General features: G+C 36.5%; 2 protein-coding genes and 1 pseudogene across 8 annotated transcripts; all 3 read right to left on the bottom strand.

The window, feature by feature from the left end:
• Window positions 1-1137: 1137 nt before the first annotated feature.
• On the bottom strand, window positions 1138-3933 carry LOC132164813 (G-type lectin S-receptor-like serine/threonine-protein kinase RLK1; annotated as a pseudogene).
• Window positions 3934-12269: 8336 nt separating this feature from the next.
• LOC132163994 (octanoyltransferase LIP2, mitochondrial) lies at window positions 12270-14473 on the bottom strand. Of its 7 annotated transcripts, XM_059574393.1 has the most exons (3): window positions 14325-14473; window positions 13810-13948; window positions 12270-13090 (listed from the first exon to the last, which is right to left on the bottom strand). In XM_059574393.1, exons 2-3 carry the CDS (start codon window positions 13825-13827, stop codon window positions 12383-12385), a joined length of 726 nt encoding a protein of 241 aa, XP_059430376.1. In that variant the 5' UTR covers window positions 13828-13948; window positions 14325-14473; the 3' UTR covers window positions 12270-12382. The 7 variants fall into 7 exon arrangements, with proteins under 7 accessions (XP_059430376.1, XP_059430378.1, XP_059430377.1 ...); XM_059574395.1 differs by lacking the exon at window positions 13810-13948 and having other exon boundaries at window positions 12270-13193; XM_059574394.1 differs by lacking the exon at window positions 13810-13948.
• Window positions 14474-15315: 842 nt separating this feature from the next.
• Window positions 15316-20816, bottom strand: LOC132164174 (uncharacterized). The gene is made up of 8 exons (XM_059574612.1): window positions 20398-20816; window positions 19929-20038; window positions 19258-19314; window positions 18871-19170; window positions 18123-18370; window positions 17277-17583; window positions 16913-17186; window positions 15316-15914 (listed from the first exon to the last, which is right to left on the bottom strand). The coding sequence occupies exons 1-8, from the start codon at window positions 20791-20793 to the stop codon at window positions 15660-15662; spliced, it is 1947 nt and encodes a 648-aa protein (XP_059430595.1). The 5' UTR covers window positions 20794-20816; the 3' UTR covers window positions 15316-15659.
• Between the last annotated feature and the right edge of the window lie 1589 nt (window positions 20817-22405).

Below are 22405 nucleotides of genomic sequence, written 5' to 3'. Positions count from 1 at the left end.
AAGAAAAAAATCCATATGATTTCATTTAAAAATACAAAAATGATAAAATTAAACTTAACCCCCATTGCTCGCTCTCAAGCTCCGTGTGACGATCTTCCTCTGCAGATCGCTGCCTGGAAAAGCCCGTGTCATTGCGGGGAGTATTGGCTGAAGACTCAAACGGTTTGAGTCTCATTTTCTAGAACTAGGAACATTACTATTCAACTTGGTCTAGAAAATGACTCAGAAAAAACCCATGAATACCAAATATATACCATCAAAGTGGTGACCTTAAAAGAAATTTAGGCTCTCGATTGGTAATGATTTTGAACATTTTTGTTTTTGTTTTTAAGACCAAAACTACTATGTTGTTTTTTCTGGTAAAATTTTGAGACAAGTGTTTTGGCGGTGACCGGAAAGCTGTTAGACGTATCTGGTAGCTGAAAGTTTTAATGAATAGATGTTTGATCAACTTGATCACACCGTATGTATTGTATTAATATAAATAGACTTTACATTTGAGAGTTTGAGTACATGTATATAACATTTGAAATTTAAACTTATACAATTTCAAATGTCTAGATAGCTAAGATAATAAGATAACAGGAAGTTGATGATATACTATCTTGTAGAGTTTGCTAGGGAAATTGACTCTTGTATCTTTGAATTGTTGATAGAATAAGAGATATGCTTGAGTTTGAATCTGCCGTAGAGATAGTGTCGTGATAATTGGTAGAGTGGTTAACAGTAGCAACCATCAAATGAATCATAGTAATTGTTGTCGCCACCATTTTTTTTTTTGAATTCTTATATGCAATAAGCAACATCCACATATCCACAATGTCACTTACAATCAAAGACATCATTTCCTTTCAATTAAAACACTTATTTAAGCCCACTTAATTTTGACTTAAAATATCCCAACTCTTTATCCTAAGCCCAAATGTGTTCTTGTCAAATATTACATTCTAGAACTACACCTACATGCCTTTGTAGGGAGCTCTTCATCATAGCTGAAAATGTAAAAACAGAATTATGTGGATGTCGCATAACACAAACTTAAGTCTAAATACTTGCATAAAGATTACAAAACAGAGCAAATGCATATTAAAAAGCGACTGTAGATCTTTATATGTGGAGTGATAAATGCTGGTTGCAACTTCATGTAGTGGTAAAGGGAGATGGACATGGTGGAAAAGGTACGTCAACAACTCCTTCAAGCATATGCATAACCTTCCTCATAGTGGGTCTAAGAGATGGATCTTCTTGAATGCACCAAATGGCAACCTTCACAAACCTCTCTAGCTTCTCCATGTCATCCAAGGCCTCCATGTCAAATTCTACCATAACATCTAATGCCCCTTCTCGAAAGCAGTCATAAGCCCAATCAGTTAAAATTGCTTTGTCCTCTTTGCCAGATTCTGCATCTACACTTTTCCGACAACAAATGATCTCTAGCAGCATGACACCAAAGCTGTACACATCAACTTTGGCTGTAATTGGTGTGCTCCTAAACCATTCAGGTGCAACATACCCTTTTGTTCCTCTAATGGAAGTTTGAGTTTGGCTCTGATCCATCATCAAAAGCTTTGCTAATCCGAAGTCAGAAATTCGAGCATTGTAATGTTCATCAAGAAGTATGTTCTGAGGCTTTATATCACAGTGGATAATCTGAGTGCTGCACTCTTCATGTAAATACAAGAGTCCTCTGGCAATCCCAAAAGCAATTTGGATTCCAATTTGGTTTCAAGTCTCCAAAAAGGAAAGCTGCTAAAGTGCTATGGCTCATGAACTCATATACAAGCAACCGTTGCTGCCCCTCATTACAAAATCCAATCAGCCTAACCAGATTCTTGTGATGTGTCTTACCAATTACGTCCACTTCAGCTTTGAATTCCTTATCTCGCTCTGGTGCAACAATATGTAGCTTCTTCACCGCCACAAGGACATCAGAATCAGAACCCATCTTTATTGCTCCTTTGTAAACAATACCGAAGCTCCTCTTCCCAGTTCTTCCTTGAACCCATTTGTAGCTTCTTCAAGCTCTCTGTATGTAAAAGAACGCAAATTCATTTGCAAGACAGACCCATTTCTGTCAATTTTGCTGACTTTCTTCTTGTAGAAAAATCCATGACAAATAGCGCTAATCAATATAAAGATGACAAACAGAGAGCAACCCAGAAGCACTGACCCCGCCAGTATCAAACGGTCCTGGTTCTTCTTCTTTCGCACTGGCTCATTGCCTGGATTCAGGGAAGGAGGAGCAGCTAGTCGCTCATTGCCAGGAGTCGAGAAAGCAGGAGCAGGTAGTGTGGAATTATCTTTCCTAACTTTGATGAAAGCCTTCCCGGTAATATCTGTGCTGAATCTCCCATTTGAGAGTGGTAGCTTCTTCTTCCAACAGGTATCGTCATCTGAGAATATGGAAACAGCACACATACAATCTTGCAAGCAAGAATTTCTGCAATTCTCTTCAGTAAAAGGCTTCAACTTACGGTAATTCGATTTTGGCCAATCAGTATTATTTAATACCTCTAGATAATATAGATCCTTTTTGGCACTAAGTTCATCTTCTTCGCATCCCTGTATGAAGTCTGGCTTGCAGCTTCCGTGTGGATCATTGGGATCTAGTAACGAATATCCTTTTGGGCATTCACACCTTGGCCTTTTATCTGGTTTGAGGTTGCAGACGCTGTTATACCCACAAGCACCAGGATCTTCATCAACAAGAAAAGCCGTGCAAATATCATCTGGTATAACCCAAATAGGATCCCAGCTTCCTTTGCCTGTGGAAGTCTTTGGATGAGAATACAGAGTGAAAATTCCATCAAACTCGAGAGTTGCTCTAAAATAGAAATTCCCAGTTGGGATACTTCCCTTCATAAGACTGATACGTTCGTCATTCATTTTGCTGATTTCTATGGAGCCTGACTCATTGAAGACCAATTTCCAACCGCGACTTGATACATTAGAATCACCAACGTCACTTGTGTGCTTTTCATAATATGGTATAGCAGGTTCAGTACTGGAGGGAAAATCTATGGTATTGAGCACGAGATTACCTTCCGGAATCCCTTGCGGATCCCCTTCTTCAATGATACGTAGCTGGAACCTTCCTTTGGAGAAGTTGGTCTCTGACTGTCGAGAAGATAGGACCCCTCCTCGAAACATCATCTGTGTAGGCAAGATGGTATCAGTAGGCTTCTGGAAGCTTTCCCATAGATTGTTAGAGTAGCTATCTTTGAGGACAAAGTTTCCTGTATCCTTCATTACACCATAAGCAACCACACCAGTAAGGTTCTGAGATGCCCATAACTCTTTGCCTTGAGGGCTAGTAAGCACGAGCCTACTAGCAGTTAGCTCCACTTTTGATCCCCTTGGAGCAAGCTGATCTGCATTAGCGTACCAAACTATGGTTCTGTCCGGGATCTTGTCATACCATATAGAAAGCAAGAATAGATCTGAGTTGATGTGTTGGCGAAATCCCAAGGCAAAATCACCAGAAGGAGAAAGCCATGAAGAGTTATCAGCTGCTGAGAGAGAATCTCTCACAGTAATGTTACCATTAGTTTGAGCAACAGCAGAAATGGGTAACAAAAGAAGTAGCAAGGTAAAGAAGAGAGTTTGAGTGACAGCAAAAGCCATTGCCAAAAGTAGTTGGGTTCATACAATTACAACAACTGCGTTACCATGGATGCAAATATTCTCTGCCAATAAGTGTGCATGATTCTAAGTCGATCAAAATGCATCATTGGTCAAGCTGGATCACCGCCTTCATTTGTCGAAAACTGAGGCGTTTAGACATTTCCAGGCATACCAGTGGACGTCATTTCAGGCAAGACCTTTTGACCAGTAGAGCCCTTCAAACAAGCAACCTTGTAACTTCAAGGAAAGTGGTTAGGGAGCTGCATGTTCGCCCTGTTTCTTAACATTCTTGTAAACTATCTTAGGTTCTATATTTTCAAGAATGGTAGGGCAGTAACCCAGCTGGCCCAGCCCTGAAAACCCAGAAGGCAAAAGGCCCAAGGAGACATCCGAAGATTGGTGTCGAGGCCCACCAAAAATAAATAAGAGTTTTGAGCCGAAGGCCAAAAGTCTCGCTTATTGCATTGATTTTTTAAATCTCATACCCAATTATATTTTAAGAATCGGAGCTATTCTCGCTAAGTTCTAGTGTTTACATTTCCATTTCTTTGATGAAGTGCAAATTGATTCGGTGTCGAGTACTAAAAAACTGTTCTAACAATTTGGTGCCGTCTATCAGAATAATCATTTGTATCAAGACAAATTCAACATGCCGACCATTAGGTCAAGAATTACCAAAAACAATGGAGAAGGGATCCTAGAGGAGGTGTTCCCGGAGGGGGAGCTCTTAGGGAAAGGGATCCCAAAGGAGGGCCCGTGGAGGTACACCAGGTAAGGGCGTACAAGCGGTTGTGGTTTGCGGTTTTGGTTAAAACCGCAAACCGCAATCACTTGTACACCCATACCTGGTGTACCGCTACGCAGTTATTGGATTTGAATAACCGTAAACGCTCCTAACCGAAAGGAGAACATTAATACTTGGGAACATGAAACAAAAACTGACTCACAAAGGCATGCATTTCCACATCTTTACATTTTTCTGCATAAACTAAAAGTGAAAACAAAATATATATATATATACATATATACATATATATATATATATATATATAAGGTTGTAAGGAGAAGTTAGAAATCAACATATCACTATAAACACTGCCACAATGATCAACCTAGAACAATCGGCTTCAGCATCAATACCCAACTAGAAGCTGGCAATCTTTTACAACAAAACAATGCTCTATCTAACATTTTCTTCTACAATTCTGTAAAATACACTTCCAACTCATCCCTTCCTAGAAAGAATTGCAAACATGTAAAAGTAGATATGTGTAGAACAAGTGGAATTGTAAAAATAAAAAACTAAAATTAATTATAACTGTTACAGAGATCCAATTCTCGATCCAACCTATCAAACAGTAGAAGTGAAGAAACTGCAAAAATGTGGAAAGAGAATAGAATTTGATTTCTTTTTCTTGTTGAGATCCCAAAACAGACCTGTCGAGATTACTTGTTCTGGGAAGGATTTGACTTGCTTGGTGGCGCCTTCCGCAGGCTTGTCTCAACAGATTTCACGGGGTCTTCCATGGCTTCACCAAACTGGTTTGAGTAATTTGCAGAAAAGGAGGTGATAGAAAGTAGCATCCTCCTTGGTTGATTTCTATCTCTTGGATGAACTCTCATCTCATGTTTGAATGACAGTAAAGAGCACATCAGGGTAAGCAAACAAATCAAGGCAAAGAGAGTAAACAAAGCTCTCTGACTGCTTCTCATGTTGGTATTTGGTTGGAAGGAAAATGAAATAGAAATGATCCACAGATGAATATTCGGTGCTGATAATATGCAGATCTCTTTTCAAAAAGGAAGGCAATTCATGCTTGTTTCATATAGTTCGTGCTTAAGCCTGAGAAAATGCAGACATTACTTGACAGTAACTACATTTGCTCTCCAGAGCCTGCTTGGTTCTTAAATACTTTGATACATAAGAGGGCATCAATGTGATTGGATTTTTTCTAGCTGCTCTTGTGGACTCCTAACCAAGCTAATTGGTAGATCTTATTAAACACCAGTTATTCTTAAAGCTCAAAACTTTTATTCCGATACAATGTTAAATCATCAGTTATCTCAAAAGCTTGCGCAAAAAAAAAAATGATGAATTTAATCATTTAATTAATATTTTAGAGAATTTAGTATTTTCGGACTCGGTTCAGAATTAAAATAATAGATCTAATTTGTATTCAGTTGGCTCAAAAGTAAGCAGAGTATGCCAGACATTTTTCTTTATCTAGAATGCTGGCTGTGGTAACATTTTTCACTTGAGTTTACCAATTTCCTTCTCTGTTTTTTAGTGAGTTAGAGCTAGGAAGGAGCTTATCATGTGATCTTGAATTGAGTATATATTTTTCTGACTTCTCTGCAAACTTTTAATATTCTAAAAGATTTCTCATGTGACTTCACAAGAGACCTAATCAGTCACATCATTTTCTGTCCTTCCATATTTTATTTAAATCACTAAATTAGTGTACCAAAACAGCTAAAGTTAGCTGGGTAAGCCTACTTTCCATAACATGTAATACGAATCATCTTCTGGGAAATTGACCTACTCCTTTTTCACCTTGTGCCATTCAAAATCTTCTCATTATCAAGTTTTATTCTAGTTACTCACATAGGCTGAATTCTTTTTTTCTTTTTCTTTTTTTCCCTTTCTTTGGTCTATGTTAAAAAATAGCGAATTATTTACCTTGCTCGTCTTTTCTTTTTCTTTTTTTCTTTTTTTTTTATAAGTGAGATTGCATTAATAAAAAAAATTAATAATACAAAAGAAACGGGTGGGGCATTAACACGCAATTTAAAAAAGGAGCAACTGGAAACAACGATTCTAAGGCAATCTAATAGGGATCAAGTTCTATTGAAATTTTTAGGGAATTTCAGTTTCTGAAATTTCAAATTCAGGCCCTCCATTTTCTATCAAATGGTCATTGTTCTGCCACATGTGTCACTACTAATAAAATAATAGTGACCCTAGGATACGTGGCAGAACAATCACCATTGGATGGAAAATGGTAGGCTTGAATTTGAAATTTTAGAAACTGAAATTCTCCTAAGAATTTCAGTGGATCCAAATTCGTCTAATGGATGGGCTGCCTGGAGAAATGCTACCGCGACAGCTAAAAAACTTGATAGCTACAACAGAAAAGAAGGTTCAATGCAGTAGCAAAACATGGATTTCAGCAACTAGCAAAATTTTAAAAGATGTATCCACCTGCCCAAACCCTATCAGCAGCATTGAAAGAATATAGAAATGATAAATTTCTCAATATAGTATGATTTGCACCATTCAACAATGTGCAAGTTTATAATATAGTCAGTTCTATATTATTCTTTAGGAATTTAACTTTATTTTTTACATTTATAATAAGAAACCTTCTTCTTTAGTGGAAGGAAATAAGTGATGAAGGTTGAAAGGATACAAGATCCAGTCAAGCAACTCCTGAAATTGTATATGACAACGAAGATTTGGGTGAAGACCACGTCAAACGTGCATGTGAATTGAAGATTCTGTCCATTGCGAAAAACATGTGATCAATGTCAGCAAGACTAAGAAGACAAACTATGCTGACTTTCTAACCCCTTTAAATGAATTATCAAACAGTGCTTCACAAGAGTGAAAATGACCTAATTTTTCCAGTCAAACATAGGATTGAGATTTTTTTGTATTATTTATTAGGTTGTCTGAATAACACAGAAATTTGAGCAATTTATGAGAGAGGGGTTGCGGAATCCACCTGGTAGGCCATGAAGCCCCCTCTCTTAAGCTACCCAAATTTTTGTGTTAATAACATCCGAATAAGATACAGTTTCATGAGAGAATTTTATATGCTGGTATTGGAGTTACTTAAAAGCCTTAAGTTGACAAAGTCCTTCCATTTAGTATCCACACACAAGCTTTTTTTTTTTTATTAGTGCATACCAACAATAAGCCCAAACACAAATAGAAAAATATAAACATAAATAAAAAGAGAATGCATCAAATGAATGACACGGCCTATGCATTCTTAACATGAACACTAGGAATAGTGGCCGCCAATAAAGGCAATTAAACAAGGCACAGGCAAGGGCATGGCCGTCACAAAACCCTTCAACCCTATCCAAACCCCTAGAGCAGGGGACGTAGATAAGGGCAAGACCCTCAAGATACCTTCTGGTCCTACCCAAACGCTTGTTGGGTAACAACTACAGCACAAATGAAGAAACAGTGGGAGAGATGGACAACAAGAAAGCAACAAAATATATAAAAAACAGCAGCATCAACCATCAGCGGAGGGTGGGGCAGGGAAAGGCAGTGTGAACACAGTTAAAAGCCAATGCATGTAAGCCACTCATTGGCGCATGAAGGCCACCCTCTGGCATTGGATGCCAAGAGGCAGTAGACGACCTTAGGAGACTGGCAGAAGTGGTGGAAGGTGGCAGATGGAAGAAGAGGAGGTCACGCACAGCAAAGAGCTACCACACGTCGGCGCGTGTGGACATGCGCCGACGAGTATGAGACTGGGGGGCACATATTATTAAAGCATTTTACTTGGAATAACCTGTTGAAGAAGGAAACTTTTGTGATATGCAACTGATTTAATTTTTTCTTATTAATTGCTTTCGGTATAAAATTGTAATACTTTTCTATTTAAACACATGTACTTGTATTGTCGATCATAAAGGAAAATAAGATTGGCTTTCCCCTATTTCTTCCTCCGCTTTTTTTTTTTCTCTTTCTTCAATTTGGTATCAGAACCAAGATCTTAATTCAAACTTTGTCTCTGTTATTCACCTCTAATTTTAACTAAATATTTTATGTGTTGAATCTCACTTATTAAGAGAAAGTTTGAGTTTAAGAATGAGAGGGAGTGTTAAAATATTAATTAAATTATTAAATCAATAATAATCTATTGACTTAAGATTTTAGGATATTAACCTCATCTTGCACTTCCATTATGCCGTATAAGGCTTGATTTGTTCAGGATATCCATAAGTTTGAGTGGAATAATCCTTATGCAAAAATGGGTCTAAAGGTAGGGATGCATCTCCTCATGGCTCAGTCTACCATAGAAACACCCAAAAGAAAATAACCCTCATTCCTACCTTTTCATCGCATAAGGCTACATGTAGAAATTTACTTGGAAACATTAAACAAAAAGTGACTCACAATGACATTTCCACATCTTTACATTTTTCTGCATAAACTAAAAGTGAAAACAAAAAGTGACTCACAAAGGCATTTCCACATCTTTACGTTTGTGACTTGGCTGGTTATGAGGAATGCTTTGTCTACAGGAGAGAAACTCTTAAGATGGGGCTATAAAGGTGATGTGAAGTGTGCTTTCTGTCTATATGGAATTGAAGATAGGGACCACTTATTTCTCTTGTGTGGTTTCAGCAGTAGAGTTTGGAAGCAAGTTATGGAGTGTAAAACATTGAAGTAAAACATTCCTACATGCTGCATTAATATTGTGTCTGTTGGTTTGCAGCATTGGAAGTGTAAAACATTGAAGTCTCATTGTGTCGTTTGGTTCTTGCTTCAGAAATTTATAATTTGTGGAAGAATAGGAATGCTCTGCGTCATGGTGATCTGCCTAAAACAGAGGAGCAAGTTGTCAAACAGATAAAGTGAGATGTTAAAATGAGGATGTTGGTAAAAGGAGAGTTCAAGAAGACGACAGGGAATGAAATTCTTTGTGATTTAGGGGGTATTGATGGAGTTTTTGTGTGATTTTGCTGTTTCAGTTTCTGGTTTATTCTGTTACTGTTAGTGTTGGTTTAGTTGTTTTAGGAGTGTAGTAGTTGTTGCTTTAGTGATTTGCTAAAGTTCTCTTTGTATAGTACTTGCTTTGTTTGTTAATGAAACTTACACATTCATCCAAAAAAAAAAGAAGTGAAAACAAGAGAAATAATAATATATAGATATATTAGTTTGTAAGGAGAACTTAGAAATCAACATATCACTATAAACACTAGCACAATCTTTTACAACAAAACAATTCTCTCTAACATTTTCTTCTACAATTCTGTAAATACACTTCCACCTCATCTTTTCCTAGAAAGAATTGCAAAAATGTAAGAGTAGATATGTGTAGAACTAGTGCAATTGTACAATAAAAAGACTAAAATTAATTAAAACTGTTACAGAGATCCAACTCTCCTACCTATCATACAGTAGAAGTTAAGAAACTGCAAAAATGTGGAAAGAGAATGGAATTTGATTTCTCTTTTTTGTCGAGATCCCTACACAGACCTGTCAAGATATTACCTGTTCTGGGAAGGATTTGACTGGCTTGGTGGAGCCTTCCGCAGGCTTGTCTCAACAGATTTCTTGGGGTCTTTCATGGCTTCACCCAACTGGTTTGAGTTTGCAGAAAATGAGGTGATAGAAAGTAGCAGCCTCCTTGGTTGAGTTCTGTCTCTTGGACGAACTCTCATCTCATTGTTGAATGACAGTAAAGAGCACATGAGGATAAGCAAACAAATCAAGGCAAAGATAGTAAACAAAGCTCTCTGACAGCTTCTCATCTTGGTGTTTGGTTGGAAGGAAAATGAAATAGAAATGCTCAACAGATGGAATTCGGAGCTGATAATATGCAGATCTCTTTTCAAGAAGGATGGCAATTCATGCTTGTTTCATGTAGTTCGTGTTTGAGCCTGAGAAAGTACAGATGTTACTTGACAGTAACTACATTTCCTCTCCTGAGCCTGCATGGTACTTAAATAATTTGATACATAAGAGGGCATCAAGGTGATTGGATTTAATCACAGGTTATTCTAAAAACTTAAGTTGAACGGTTTGAACTTAAAACTTTTGCTATAATATCATGTTAAATCATTAATTATCTCACAAGTTTAGGCCGGTAAAAAATAATAAATTTAATCATTTAATTAATATTATAACATTTTTCACTTGAATTTACCAATTTCCTTCTTTGTTTTTTAATGAGGTAGAGCTAGCTAGGAAGCAGCTTATCATGTGATCCTGAATTGAGTATATATTTTTCTGACTTCTCTTGAAACTTTTAATATTCTAAAATATTTCTCATGTGACTTATCACAAGAACCCTAATCAGTCACATCATTTTCTGTCCTTCCATATTTTATTTAAATCACTAAATAGATTTATATCTCTAACTAGTGTACCAAAACAGCTAAAGTTAGCTGGATAAGCCTGCTTTCCATAACATGTAATACCAATCATCTTCTGGGAAATTGACCTGCTCCTTTTTCACCATGTGCCATTCAAAATCTTCTCCTCATCAAGTTTTATTATTCTAGCTACTCACATAGGCTGAATTTTTTCTTTCTTTTCTTTGGTCTATGTTTTAAAAAAATAATCTAATTATTTACCTCCATGAAGCTGATCTGGCTTGTCTCTGTTTTTTATAAGTGAGATTGCATTAATAATAAAAAAATTTTAAAAAAAAAAATGTACAAAAGAAACGGGGGCATTAACACACAATCTAAGAAAAGGGCTACTGGAAACAATGATTTTGAGGCAGTCTAATGGCAGGCAGCCAAAAAAAACTTGATAACTAGAGTAGGAATAAGAAGGGTTGGATGCAGTGGCAAAACATGGATTTCAGCAACTAGCAAAATTTTAAAAGATGTATCCACCTGCCCAAACCCATCAGCAGCATTGAAAGAATATATAAATGATAAATTTCTCAATATAGTATGATTTGCACCACTCAACAATGTGCAAGTTTATAATATAATCAGTTCTATATTATTCACTAGGAATTGAACTTTATTTTTTGCATTTATAATAAGAAACCTTCTTCTTTAGTGGAAGGAAATGAGTGATGAAGGTTGAAAGGATACAAGATCCAATCAAGCAACTCCTGAAGTTGTATATGAAGACGAAGATTTGGGTGAAGACCATGTCAAACGTGCATGTGGATTGAAGATTCTGCCAATTGCGAAAAACATGTGATCTATGTCAGCAGGACTAAGAAGACAAACTATGCCGACTTTCTAACCCCTTTAAATGAATTATCAAACAGTGTTTCACAAGAGTGAACATGACCTAATTTTTCCAGTCAAACATGAGATTGAGATTTTTTCGTATTATTTATTAGACTATCTGAATAACGCAGAAATTTGAGTAGTTTAAGAGAGGGGTTTTGGGATTCATTGCCCTAGACAGATGGATCTCACATCTTAGACTATCTGGGATAAGTGGGCCATGCAGTCCCCTCTCTTAAGTTGCCCAAATTTTTGTGTTAAATAACAACCAAATAGGATACTGTTCTATGAGAGAATTTTATATGCCGGTGTTAGAGTTACTTAAAAGCCCTAAGTTGACAAAATCGTTCCATTTAGTATCCTCACACAAGCTTTCAATTGTTTTTGCTCTGAGTCTTTACAAAGTTATGTCTAGAACTTCTATATAGCCGTTAAATAATAAACTAGGAAGGCAAAGCAACAGAAAAGTCTAGTAAGTCCTTGAAAACTCTGCCAAAATGATCTTTTTTTGAACAGACAACAATCCTCTATGTTCATAATCAAGATTTTATTTTGTTGTATCTAACAGTATACTGATACCACGTCATTTAAAATTTTTAAATTACATGCCAACATATTCACCATGTGAAAACATATGTATCATTAAATATGTGAAACCTAATCCCACAAAGCGGACAAGAAAGCCAATAATTCCGAACATTACATATCGAAAGAAAAATACATTTAAATTTCTTATCAATCGTATTTCAATGAATAAATTGATCGTAGAGTACAAAGGTACATAGAAGAATTGTCTGTCATACAATAGCCATCTCCTTCAATTTTCTACACTGTCTGACAAAATCGAACCATTCTCCTTCCAAATAAGATTACTATAACCCAAAACTCTAGCAAAACAAGAAATTAACTGCTCATGAATTACTTCTTCAGCAGGAAGCACAGAATCTGTCTCCTTTCTCAAAGATGTAACTTCTTTATTGGCGATCCCACAAGGTACAATATGCTTAAAATAGTTCAAATCAGGATCAATGTTGAATGCCAACCCATGAGAGGTGATCCCATATGAAATTCGAACCCCAATGGCACCAATCTTTCTCTCTCCAACCCAGACCCCAGTCTCACCCGTTTGACCAGCACGAGCTCTCACACCATATAGAGAGGCCAATTCAATCATAGTTAACTCAAGCTTCTCCACATAATTACGAGCACCAAGTCCAACATCCCGAAGAGAAATAATGGGATACAAAATGGCTTGATGTGGACCATGAAATGTAATGTCTCCTCCTCTTTGCGTGTAGTGAAGTTCAGCTCCTATCTTTTGAAGGTCAGGCTCAGGAATTAACAAATTGTGATCAGTCCGCCGCTTGCCAAGGGTATATGTAGGTGGATGTTGCAGGGACAAGAGAGTATCTGGAATTTTATGAGTTTTTCTATCAGAGACCAGCTTTTCCTGCAGCTTAAGTGCATTCAAGTAGTTAATGGAGCCCATTTTCCAGACCTCAAGGCTTCGCAGAACCTTCATTCTCTGTAGATAATGAAATATTTAAGTGTGTCCTTGATTTATCATCACATGGTGAGATTTCAAATTATTGTGTGATGATCACATTGTGTCCCCCGCCCACCATGGACTACAGACAAAGATCAATCTCATCAACCCCAAAACTAGTAGAAAGCAAAGGTGAAACCCCACATGTAAAAAGTAGCTTATACATGTAGGTCTAAATTTCAATCATCACAGATTCAGTCCAATGTCAAATAATAAGACTTTTAAGTTTTGTAACATTATATGCAGAATCACTAAATCAGCTTCACAATCTATCAAGAAAAAGAAATCTTGAATAATAAAAAGGTATGAATAAGTATAGCTGGGAGGAAAGTGTAACTAAATTTGACCACTAGAATTTTGCTGCTTCTTGAAGATCAAGATAATCATATTTGGAGAAGCAAAATCAAGGATGATCTAAGACACCAAGCGAACAGAGAACATCATCACCACCACTTCTTGAACTCACAAAAAGTATTTATTAAAAAACAAAAGTTCCTTTCCTCAAGCAGCGACCTAGATGACACTACAGAAAGATGTACACCACTACTACAGACCCTCCAAGAGAACACACAATTTTTTGGATGAGATGGTTTCCTATGGAAGCAATTGGGGCTCACAGAAAGTGATCTAGATAAATTTAGGTGATAAAAAGATGGTTTAAAAAAGGCCCCAACACCTTAATTTTCATCTTCCAATACCTTAAATTTCTTCAACATTGATGTCAGGCCTCGTGTGGCAATAAATGAAGATATCTACCAACAAACAAGCATATACATATGTCCCTAGAAGGAAGACTCACTCTTCTAGCGAAAATTAAAGCTAAAATGAACACATTTCCTGCATATACCAACATACAAACATGTGTAAGAAGTTAGTATGCATTCTCTTGCTTGTAAATTCACAAAGAGCTACTCTTAACACGGCTCATTAAGGCATTTCAACAAACAGTTAATGGGCATACAGATAAGTGTCATGAAAAACTAATGAATCCAGAATTCTGATTAATCAAAATGAATCTTGCAGGATCATAAAGAAACACATCATGAGCTTATATACATGTACTTTAATTCACGCGCAGACGTTAACAACTGGTCATAAATTATTCAAAGAAGAAAAAAATAAAAACATAGAAAGAAAAATTCGTTGTGTAGTTTTCAGAAATAGAAAGCAAATGCAGAGAGGCCTGGGAAAAGAAAAAACAGATAAAGCTTACCTACACAGATTAAATCCCACGAAAATCTCATGCCTCAGAGAAAGAGAAGGGGAAAAAAGCTCATGGTCCTGATTTGAACGGCGTCGTATCAGTACTACAATGAATCCGGAGACAAACGCACCGTTTGTTGCGCAGTCCCAATTTTACAAAAGCACAGTAGACTGTATTAAACGCACCGTTTCACGCTATATGTCGATGCTTTTTAGAACAACACGGTCAATATAATCCAACCTCTACCTCACTTTAAAGGGCTATTTGAGATTGCGTTTGATAAATAAAGTTTTTAAATCAAAAAGTGGTTTTGGCAAAAATGTTATTTTTAAGTTTTTGTCAAAAGTGAGTTTTGGTCATTTTTAAGTTTTTTGGACCCTTAAAAGTGTTTTTGATTTTTTTTACCAAACAAATTTTTTTTTCTTCAAACAGATTTTTTGAGTGTTAAAAACACTTTTAAGCCCCTCAAATATAATCTCAAACAGGCTATAAATCTTTTTAAATAGATTGTAAATATTTTAGCGTTTAAATAATCAAAGAAAGGAAAATTCATGATACAAACACAATTTTCCCCAAACTTCCATAACCTTTGTTGTATGTTTTTCAAAATATTGTATTTTTAACTGTTTTCAATTTTAATTTTTCACTCAGTCCTCAGGTAACTCAATTCTCCCTCCCTCGTGTATGGACATATCAAAAAAAAAAAAAAAATTAATTTTTCCAATTGGATTAACAAATAATGTAAAACACATTTTACAAAAAATTTCACTTTAAGTACTTAATTTTTAGTCTCCAATGACTAGTTAAATGGGCTAGAATACACGCCTCATAAAACGAAAATATTTGTTTGAATATCCAAACCCATTTTTCCTCTTCTTGTATGAACATGTTAAAAACAATATATATATATATATACCTCATCACAATACTCCTCTAAAAATATTTCACACTTCATATCAAAATACTTTATCAAATCAAATACAGAAAACACTCGCTCAAATGCATTAACAAATATAACCTTTGTTTCCCCATTAAAAGACTTGTATCACAAATTTTTCCCAACATTTTCTCAATATGAAAATAAAAGATAATTTTTTTTAATGAGAGAGAATCACTATTACAACAAAAATCCCAACAAAAAATGTCTCCTACGGGATAAAATTGTTGCAACTGCATTAAAAAACAAGGGTATACAACTTCCTCAACTTATTGTAGAGGAAAAAACTGAATTTAACTATTATATACAACGAGTCATCTAGAGCAAAAAAATAAAAAAACAGAGGAAAAATAAACGGGTTACACTCCTTTTAGTATCAGTATAATATTACGAGCAAATTAAGCCACTCATGATGAACAAGAAAGCATGCAAACACCAGGCCTATAAGCCCAAGCAGGAGGTAAGCGAGCATATTTTTCCATTCCTGGTTGCTCATCATACGGCCGTTCCATTAATTTAAGCAGCCTCCGGACTTCACCAAATTCACCAAGCTCAGCGGCATCAATGGCGCTCTGGCATAGGTAGTTCCTGAGTACGTATTTAGGGTTCACTGCATTCATTGAGGCCTTCCTTTCCTCATCCGGGATGCCACTAGCAGCCAGCTGTGGAAGTTAACAGAGGAGATCCGTGAGAACACTCAAGTTGATAAAAAATTTAACACTTCCCCATCTATGCTGTTTGACAGGTATACAATGGACAAAGTTGTCCTTCTGAATAGATGTTAGTTTAATAAATTAGATTGATAAAAATTCCATCCACCGAAGGGGATATTATGCTCCTTGCATGTGTTTGGATGTCCAAGGAAAAATAGAGGGAAAGAAGCCCAAAAGGTGGACACCACAATAAAAAATTCAAAATATAACTTTTCATTCATCTCATGTCCCTTCTCTTTCCTTACCTTTCCTCCCAAAGTAGGAAGAAGAAATTTTGAGGGCATGGAGGGAAAACGATTTCTCCTTCCTTCTCCCCCTCCCATCTCCATCCAAACAAAGAAAGGAAAGCCCCCTTCCTTTCCTTTCACTGCCGAATCCCTCCACCCAAACACTACCTAAATATTCTTGTTTTCTCAAGGCCTTTCAGAGGAGTTATACTAATTAGAGCAATAGCCAGCGCCCATTCAAGGGTTAGTAAGGGTTCAGAGCACCAAGAGCCCATACAAGTTAAATAAGTGATGATTTAACATGGTATCAAAATCAGAGGTCATGAGTTTGAACTCTGTCTCTGTGATTTATCTCTCATTTCAATTATATTTCACATATTAGGCCTCACCTATTAAGGAGTTTAAGCCTCAAACGTGATGGTGTGTTAAAATAAAAATTAAATGATTAAATTCATTTCTTCCTATCAGCTTATACTTTTGGGATAAATGATAATATACCAACAAAGTCAAGTATGCTTGCATGTCATTAGAGATTAGGAGGCAAAAAATTTGAGATCTCAAACTGACTGCCACATTGGCATGCGGCATGCCAACACACAAAGAAAATACATATAGACAGTCACCGAAATGAAATAAAGAATCAAACAAAAGAGCATGCAGAGCTGACGAGATAATTGCAATTTTACCCAAACATGAATATTTTCAGACAACTGATCATACCTCCTCTATGTAATATTTCACCCAGCTGATCCATGCTTCCTTCCGCTCCTTGCCAATATCTAACAAAACAGCCTTTAGCGGGACCAACAACTCCTCTTCAGGAATGCTGGGATCAGCTTTGATATTTGAAAGCAAGCGAAAGAAATTTGTGTAGTCTACTTTGTCAACAGCCAGATTGTTTAGAAGTTTACTTATCAGCTGTTTATTGTACTTAGGGAGGCCAAGTTTCTTAGTCATTATAGCTTGATACTCATCCATAAATTTGGTGCCATATCTGTAGCAAGTCAAGACATAAAAGCATCCATTAACCACCAACTAAAGATACTGTTCTTTCTGGAATGAAAGGTTTAAAATATACAACTACCTTTCCATGGCATAGTTTGCCTCTTTATCGTTTATCAATTCGGCAGCTTGTAGGGTTGAGGCAAACTGTGCAATATTCCATAAGCCAATATCAGGCTGATTTGCAAAACAGTATCTTCTCCCAGGAAGATCCGTTGTATTCGGTGTGTAACTTGGATCAAAAGCATCCAGAAATCCAAAGGGACCATAATCAATAGTAAGACCCAAAATGCTCATATTGTCAGTATTCAGCACACCGTGAGTAAAACCAACCCCCTGCCACCTTGCAATCAGGGTAGCAGTGCGCTCAGCAACCTCAACTGTCCAAGCTGATTAAACCCATCATTGGATGAAAAGGAAAGAAATAGTTAAAATCATCACCCACAGTAATTTTGTATTTCTTCAATCATGGATGTATATGGCATTGACCATTCAAGGAACAATAAAGTCAGGATAGATGGAAACAAAACTATTTGTCCCCTTAAAGCAAGTGATACTTATCACTTTCCAGGCAAAATTTATATCTACAATGCTATTGACAGAGTCAGGTAAGCTGGTCGCCCAGCTGGGCTCCCACTAGCATTCTCCAACACCACCTATTGTCCCAAACCGGTATCTGAATCAAAACCAACTGAAAGTGGATCTTCTAGTAAATAGTCAAGTGAACTCATGTTATTACTGCTGTCAGGTAAGGCCACGTGAGTTCAGTAGATCAAAAACTTATGACTCGCAAGCCTTCTACACTGAAAGACCAAACTAATAATTACAACGGGATAAGACAATTTTATCATGTAGTTTTCATGTGCACCAGATTTATCACCTATGCCACTTGCACCATTACCATTACTCTAAAATGAAAATCAATTACCTGCATACTTGTTGGAAGTTAGATCCACAACTGAATGATCTTCGTCGCCTGTGCTGAAAGATAAACCCTCACTTCTACTCATGTTCTCTATATGAGGAAAATGATGCTTAATGGCATAGTCTGCCAAAGCATGAACGATGCCAAGGTCCTCTTTCCCTCTAGAGGCATGTAGTTGGTATGATCCAAAGCGCAGGAAGGATTGTGCAACTCTACAGACAATTGCCCCTTGCTCTTCCTTTGGGTTGCCACTGCGACTCAAAACATGAAATTAGTATTCACATGTGTAACATGATGTTTCTATAAATAACATAACAAGGAGTTTCTAATACCAAGATTAAAAGTTACCACTTTAAATTGTAATCCAGGCAAACTTTATAACAAGCCTAGAATCCACCTATCCCCATAGGATAATTAGATATATCGAAGTTTAGTATAATTCCCAACTAAAAGTGCTAAAATTCTGAAAATCCGGAGAGAATAGAAGAAACAGGGAAAGAAAAAATAATTGAAGATTTTTCCTACTTAAAACCTAGGCACACTTGTAAATAAATTCTGGGTCCTTAAGACTTCCTAAGAAAAATAAATGTGTCCCATTCTCACCAAATAAAAAATAAAAAAAATAAAAAAAAAAATTCAAAGAGGGTTACAAATAACATATAGGAAACATGAATGTCAAAAAAAGGCGTGAAACAGATGAAGCTACAGTAGCCACATATTGATCCTATTTCAAATTATGGTGAAAACTTACTCATAGAACATATCTCGAGTCACATTTTTTCCGGTTGTGACAAGGCAAAGAGCACGAGTTGTTGGAATTCCTAGACTATGCATAGCTTCACTGCAAAGGAACTCCCTGATGCTACTTCGGAGCACTGCAAGTCCATCTGCAAACCGGCTATAAGGAGTCTTCCCAGCACCTTTAAGCTGCAGTTCCCACCTTTCGGACTTCGAATTAATTATCTCTCCAAGCGTTATTGCCCGACCATCGCCCAATTGTCCAGCCCACATCCCAAACTGGTGTCCTCCATAGCACTGAGCATAGGGCAAGCTGTGCAATTAAAGATCAATCAGGGTTATATTAAAAGTTACAAAGGGGCTGATTGTGAAACAAAAACTATAAAGTAAAAACACTTACGATCCCACCAAAGTCGATGCCCCAGAAAACAAAAGAGGAAAATCTGGCCTTTCAAATCTGAAATTCCAGAACAAGATTCCAATGTTAGTCCAATGGAGCGTGCAATACCTACCACATATGGAAAACAACTAGACCTCCAAACAATCCATGATAATGAAGTACTACACGCATTAAATCAATAAGGGATCACCAATTGTAGTAAACTAAAGCTCATAGCAAGAATCAAATAAGAGAACCAGTAAATCCCTATTTCTTAATATGGCATGCTCTAAATCCCACAACATAGCTAACATAGAGACATCTAAGCCCAAGTAGCTATCACACTTTAAAGATACAACACTTCAGATCAGTCTATAGCAAGAACTCAATAATCCAAACTCGGAAGAACAGTTATTCATATAAAAAAGTAGAACTGACACAGGTATGTTTACCACAGACTTTACAGAACAAAGCTTCCTAAATAAATGTTTTCAATAGTAGTATCAAGTTTTTATCTCATGGAAGTAATTCCTGAACTAAAAAAGTATTCTTTCCTTGAAATGGCCATCAAAGCCTTTCCTCCTAGAAGATGCTTCAAAACACATTCTTTTAGTTTCAATTAGACTTATCTCCCAAACACATCAACAGACAATCTGACATGCCAGGGTGCACAAGAAACAAGAAAAACTCACTCTTGGGAATCCAACTCGAGTAACTCAGCCACCGATTCCGACCACGCAACAAGCTGAGGATTCTCCACTTCGGCCGACGGCGACACTCTCGTATAACAAGAATGAAATACCTAAAAGCCAAACACACAGCCGCATCAAATAAACAAGCTCATCAAATCACAGCCATTAAAAATCCATCCGCACCAAAACATAACACTAATTTTCAATACAAGATTACGAATTTAATCATTCTTACATTAAAAATTATTATCAATTACCCTCATACACTTTGATTTTCATTATTTTTTTTTCTTTTGCTAATGAATTATACAAACATCAAATTTAATATCTAAACATATGCAAAGAAAAAACCTCCAGCTCAAAAGCATAATACAAAAGTTACAGATTTTTATTTCTTTTCTTTTCACAACAACCAAACATAGCATAACGAGAAGAAAAAAAAAAAAAACAATCTTTTCTCTTCTCCAACCTCTCGCGGTATAGTATCGGTTCTCGGATCACCGGGTAACACTCGGACGAAGGAGTGGTCCCAATTCAGATCCTCAAGCCTCAATCTGGGCGTCTTCCTATCATCGCCATCGAGGCTCTGGTTCTTCAAATCGTGCGCCACGGAATCGACGGACACGGCGAGGTCCGGTGAGGGCGAGTCCATGGAAACAAAGCCACGAACACCGTTACGGGCACTGACGTGGCATGCGAGGGATGGCGGAACGGAGGGGCGGGGACGGGGGCGAGGGCGAGGCGGGGATTTTGGAGAATGGGAGGGGCAAAAAGGGGATTTGGGAGGGCGGCGGAGGACGAGAGAGGAGAGGAAGGAAGAGAGCGGGGAGAGTGACGGTTTGGGGGAGAGATGGGAAAGCAGCATTTCCTCTAAACGCTTTGACTGCTATTTATGTTGAATGAGGCTGTTAACATGCTTTGTGGAAGGGTCTAAATCTAATAGATGGTACATACGTGCCCAACTAACACGCAACTATATTTATCCAAAAAAAAAAACAAACAAACAGAGAAAATTAATTTCACTTTATTGTGTGTTGTCTAAAATGTGGTTCTTTTAACAACTCAAGTAAAATTGTGTTTTTTTTTTTTTTTTTTTTTTTTTTTTTTTTAGCAAAAGAGGGTAAGTCTTTAACCTGACCTAGTCCCACCAGAGCATTAATGAGAATTCAAAATGATTAATGCTAATCAGACATATGTATGAATTTTTCATAGCGGAGATTCGAATCCACACCCTAGTATGTGTCATGGCCACTTGAAAACTTTCATAGGCCATTGAACTAGTAAAAAGTGTTTGTTAAGGTAATATAATGTTTACTATAAAATTATTTACAAACCAACAAAATAGTCTATGATTAATGAAATGAATGAGAAAAAATATATGATTTCTCAACCTAATTAATTAGCGTTTGAGTTATCAACCATATACTCTTAATTATTTTACCTATTATAGATTAGTTTATAAGAAAGTTGTAGTAAAAGTTCTAAAACCTTTAGCATTTTCTTTTTTTTTAAAAATAAAATAAAAAATTAAGCAATAAAATTTAACAAGTAAATTTAATATATTTAAGGGACTAACCCTAATAGCACTGAAAAAATATTGTTTTCTACTTTGATTTTTTGAGCAACCATAAGAAAAATGGATATGCGAAAGACCTTCCTTACCTCAGTTTGATTTTGGATTTTTTTCTGCACTCATCTTTCATTTGTTATTCCTTTCAATTGTTGTTTTTATTGCCATATCAAAGAATGAACACTTAAGTCTTATTTCATTATGAATGACTTAAATTGCAATTTCAAAGTCAACTAAATTTGGAGAATTAGATTATGTGATGGCCATTAAAGGATGTTTGTCTTTCATTAACAATGGGTTGGGTCTATTAGTGACTTCTGAGAGTCTAGGCATGAAGGAAAATGTTGTTGTTAGTCCTGTAATTGCAAAGCTTTCTCCAATGGCCATGTCAAGTTTAATTTCTACAAGTTGGTTGGTGGTAGTGTCCATCAACTAGTCATTGTTTGAATTTTGCAATAGTGGTCCAGATTGTTTGGATACACCGCAGTCCCATATGAGAGTTTGTCCGAATCTTATCTATTTAGACAAATATTCAAGTAGGTGGGATTCAAACTGCTCCAACACTTGCCCGATTAGGTATGATTGCTCTCACATATACTAATTTATTTCACGGAATCAGAATCTAAAACTCTCGATATGGTTTCATAAAAAAAGTTAATATTTTCGCTTCTGTTGTAATAGGGTGTGAAATTATCTTTTTAATCTTTTAAGAGGTTTAAGATCATATGTTTAGATTGTTTGAGCCTTCTTTAATCATTCTATCATTGGTCTCTAAAATTATGTTTCGGTCATTAAAGAGAGAAATTAATAAGAGTGAAAATGTACAGCCTGATTTTTTGTAATTTCAATTGACATGTAATTAAAAAGACAGATAAAAGAAATAACATGATAGTAACTTCAACTTAGT

The sequence above is a fragment of the Corylus avellana genome, chromosome ca10 (assembly GCF_901000735.1).
Source record: "Corylus avellana chromosome ca10, CavTom2PMs-1.0".
Taxonomy (NCBI): Eukaryota; Viridiplantae; Streptophyta; class Magnoliopsida; order Fagales; family Betulaceae; genus Corylus; species Corylus avellana.
This window is presented reverse-complemented; position numbering and strand designations above follow the sequence as displayed.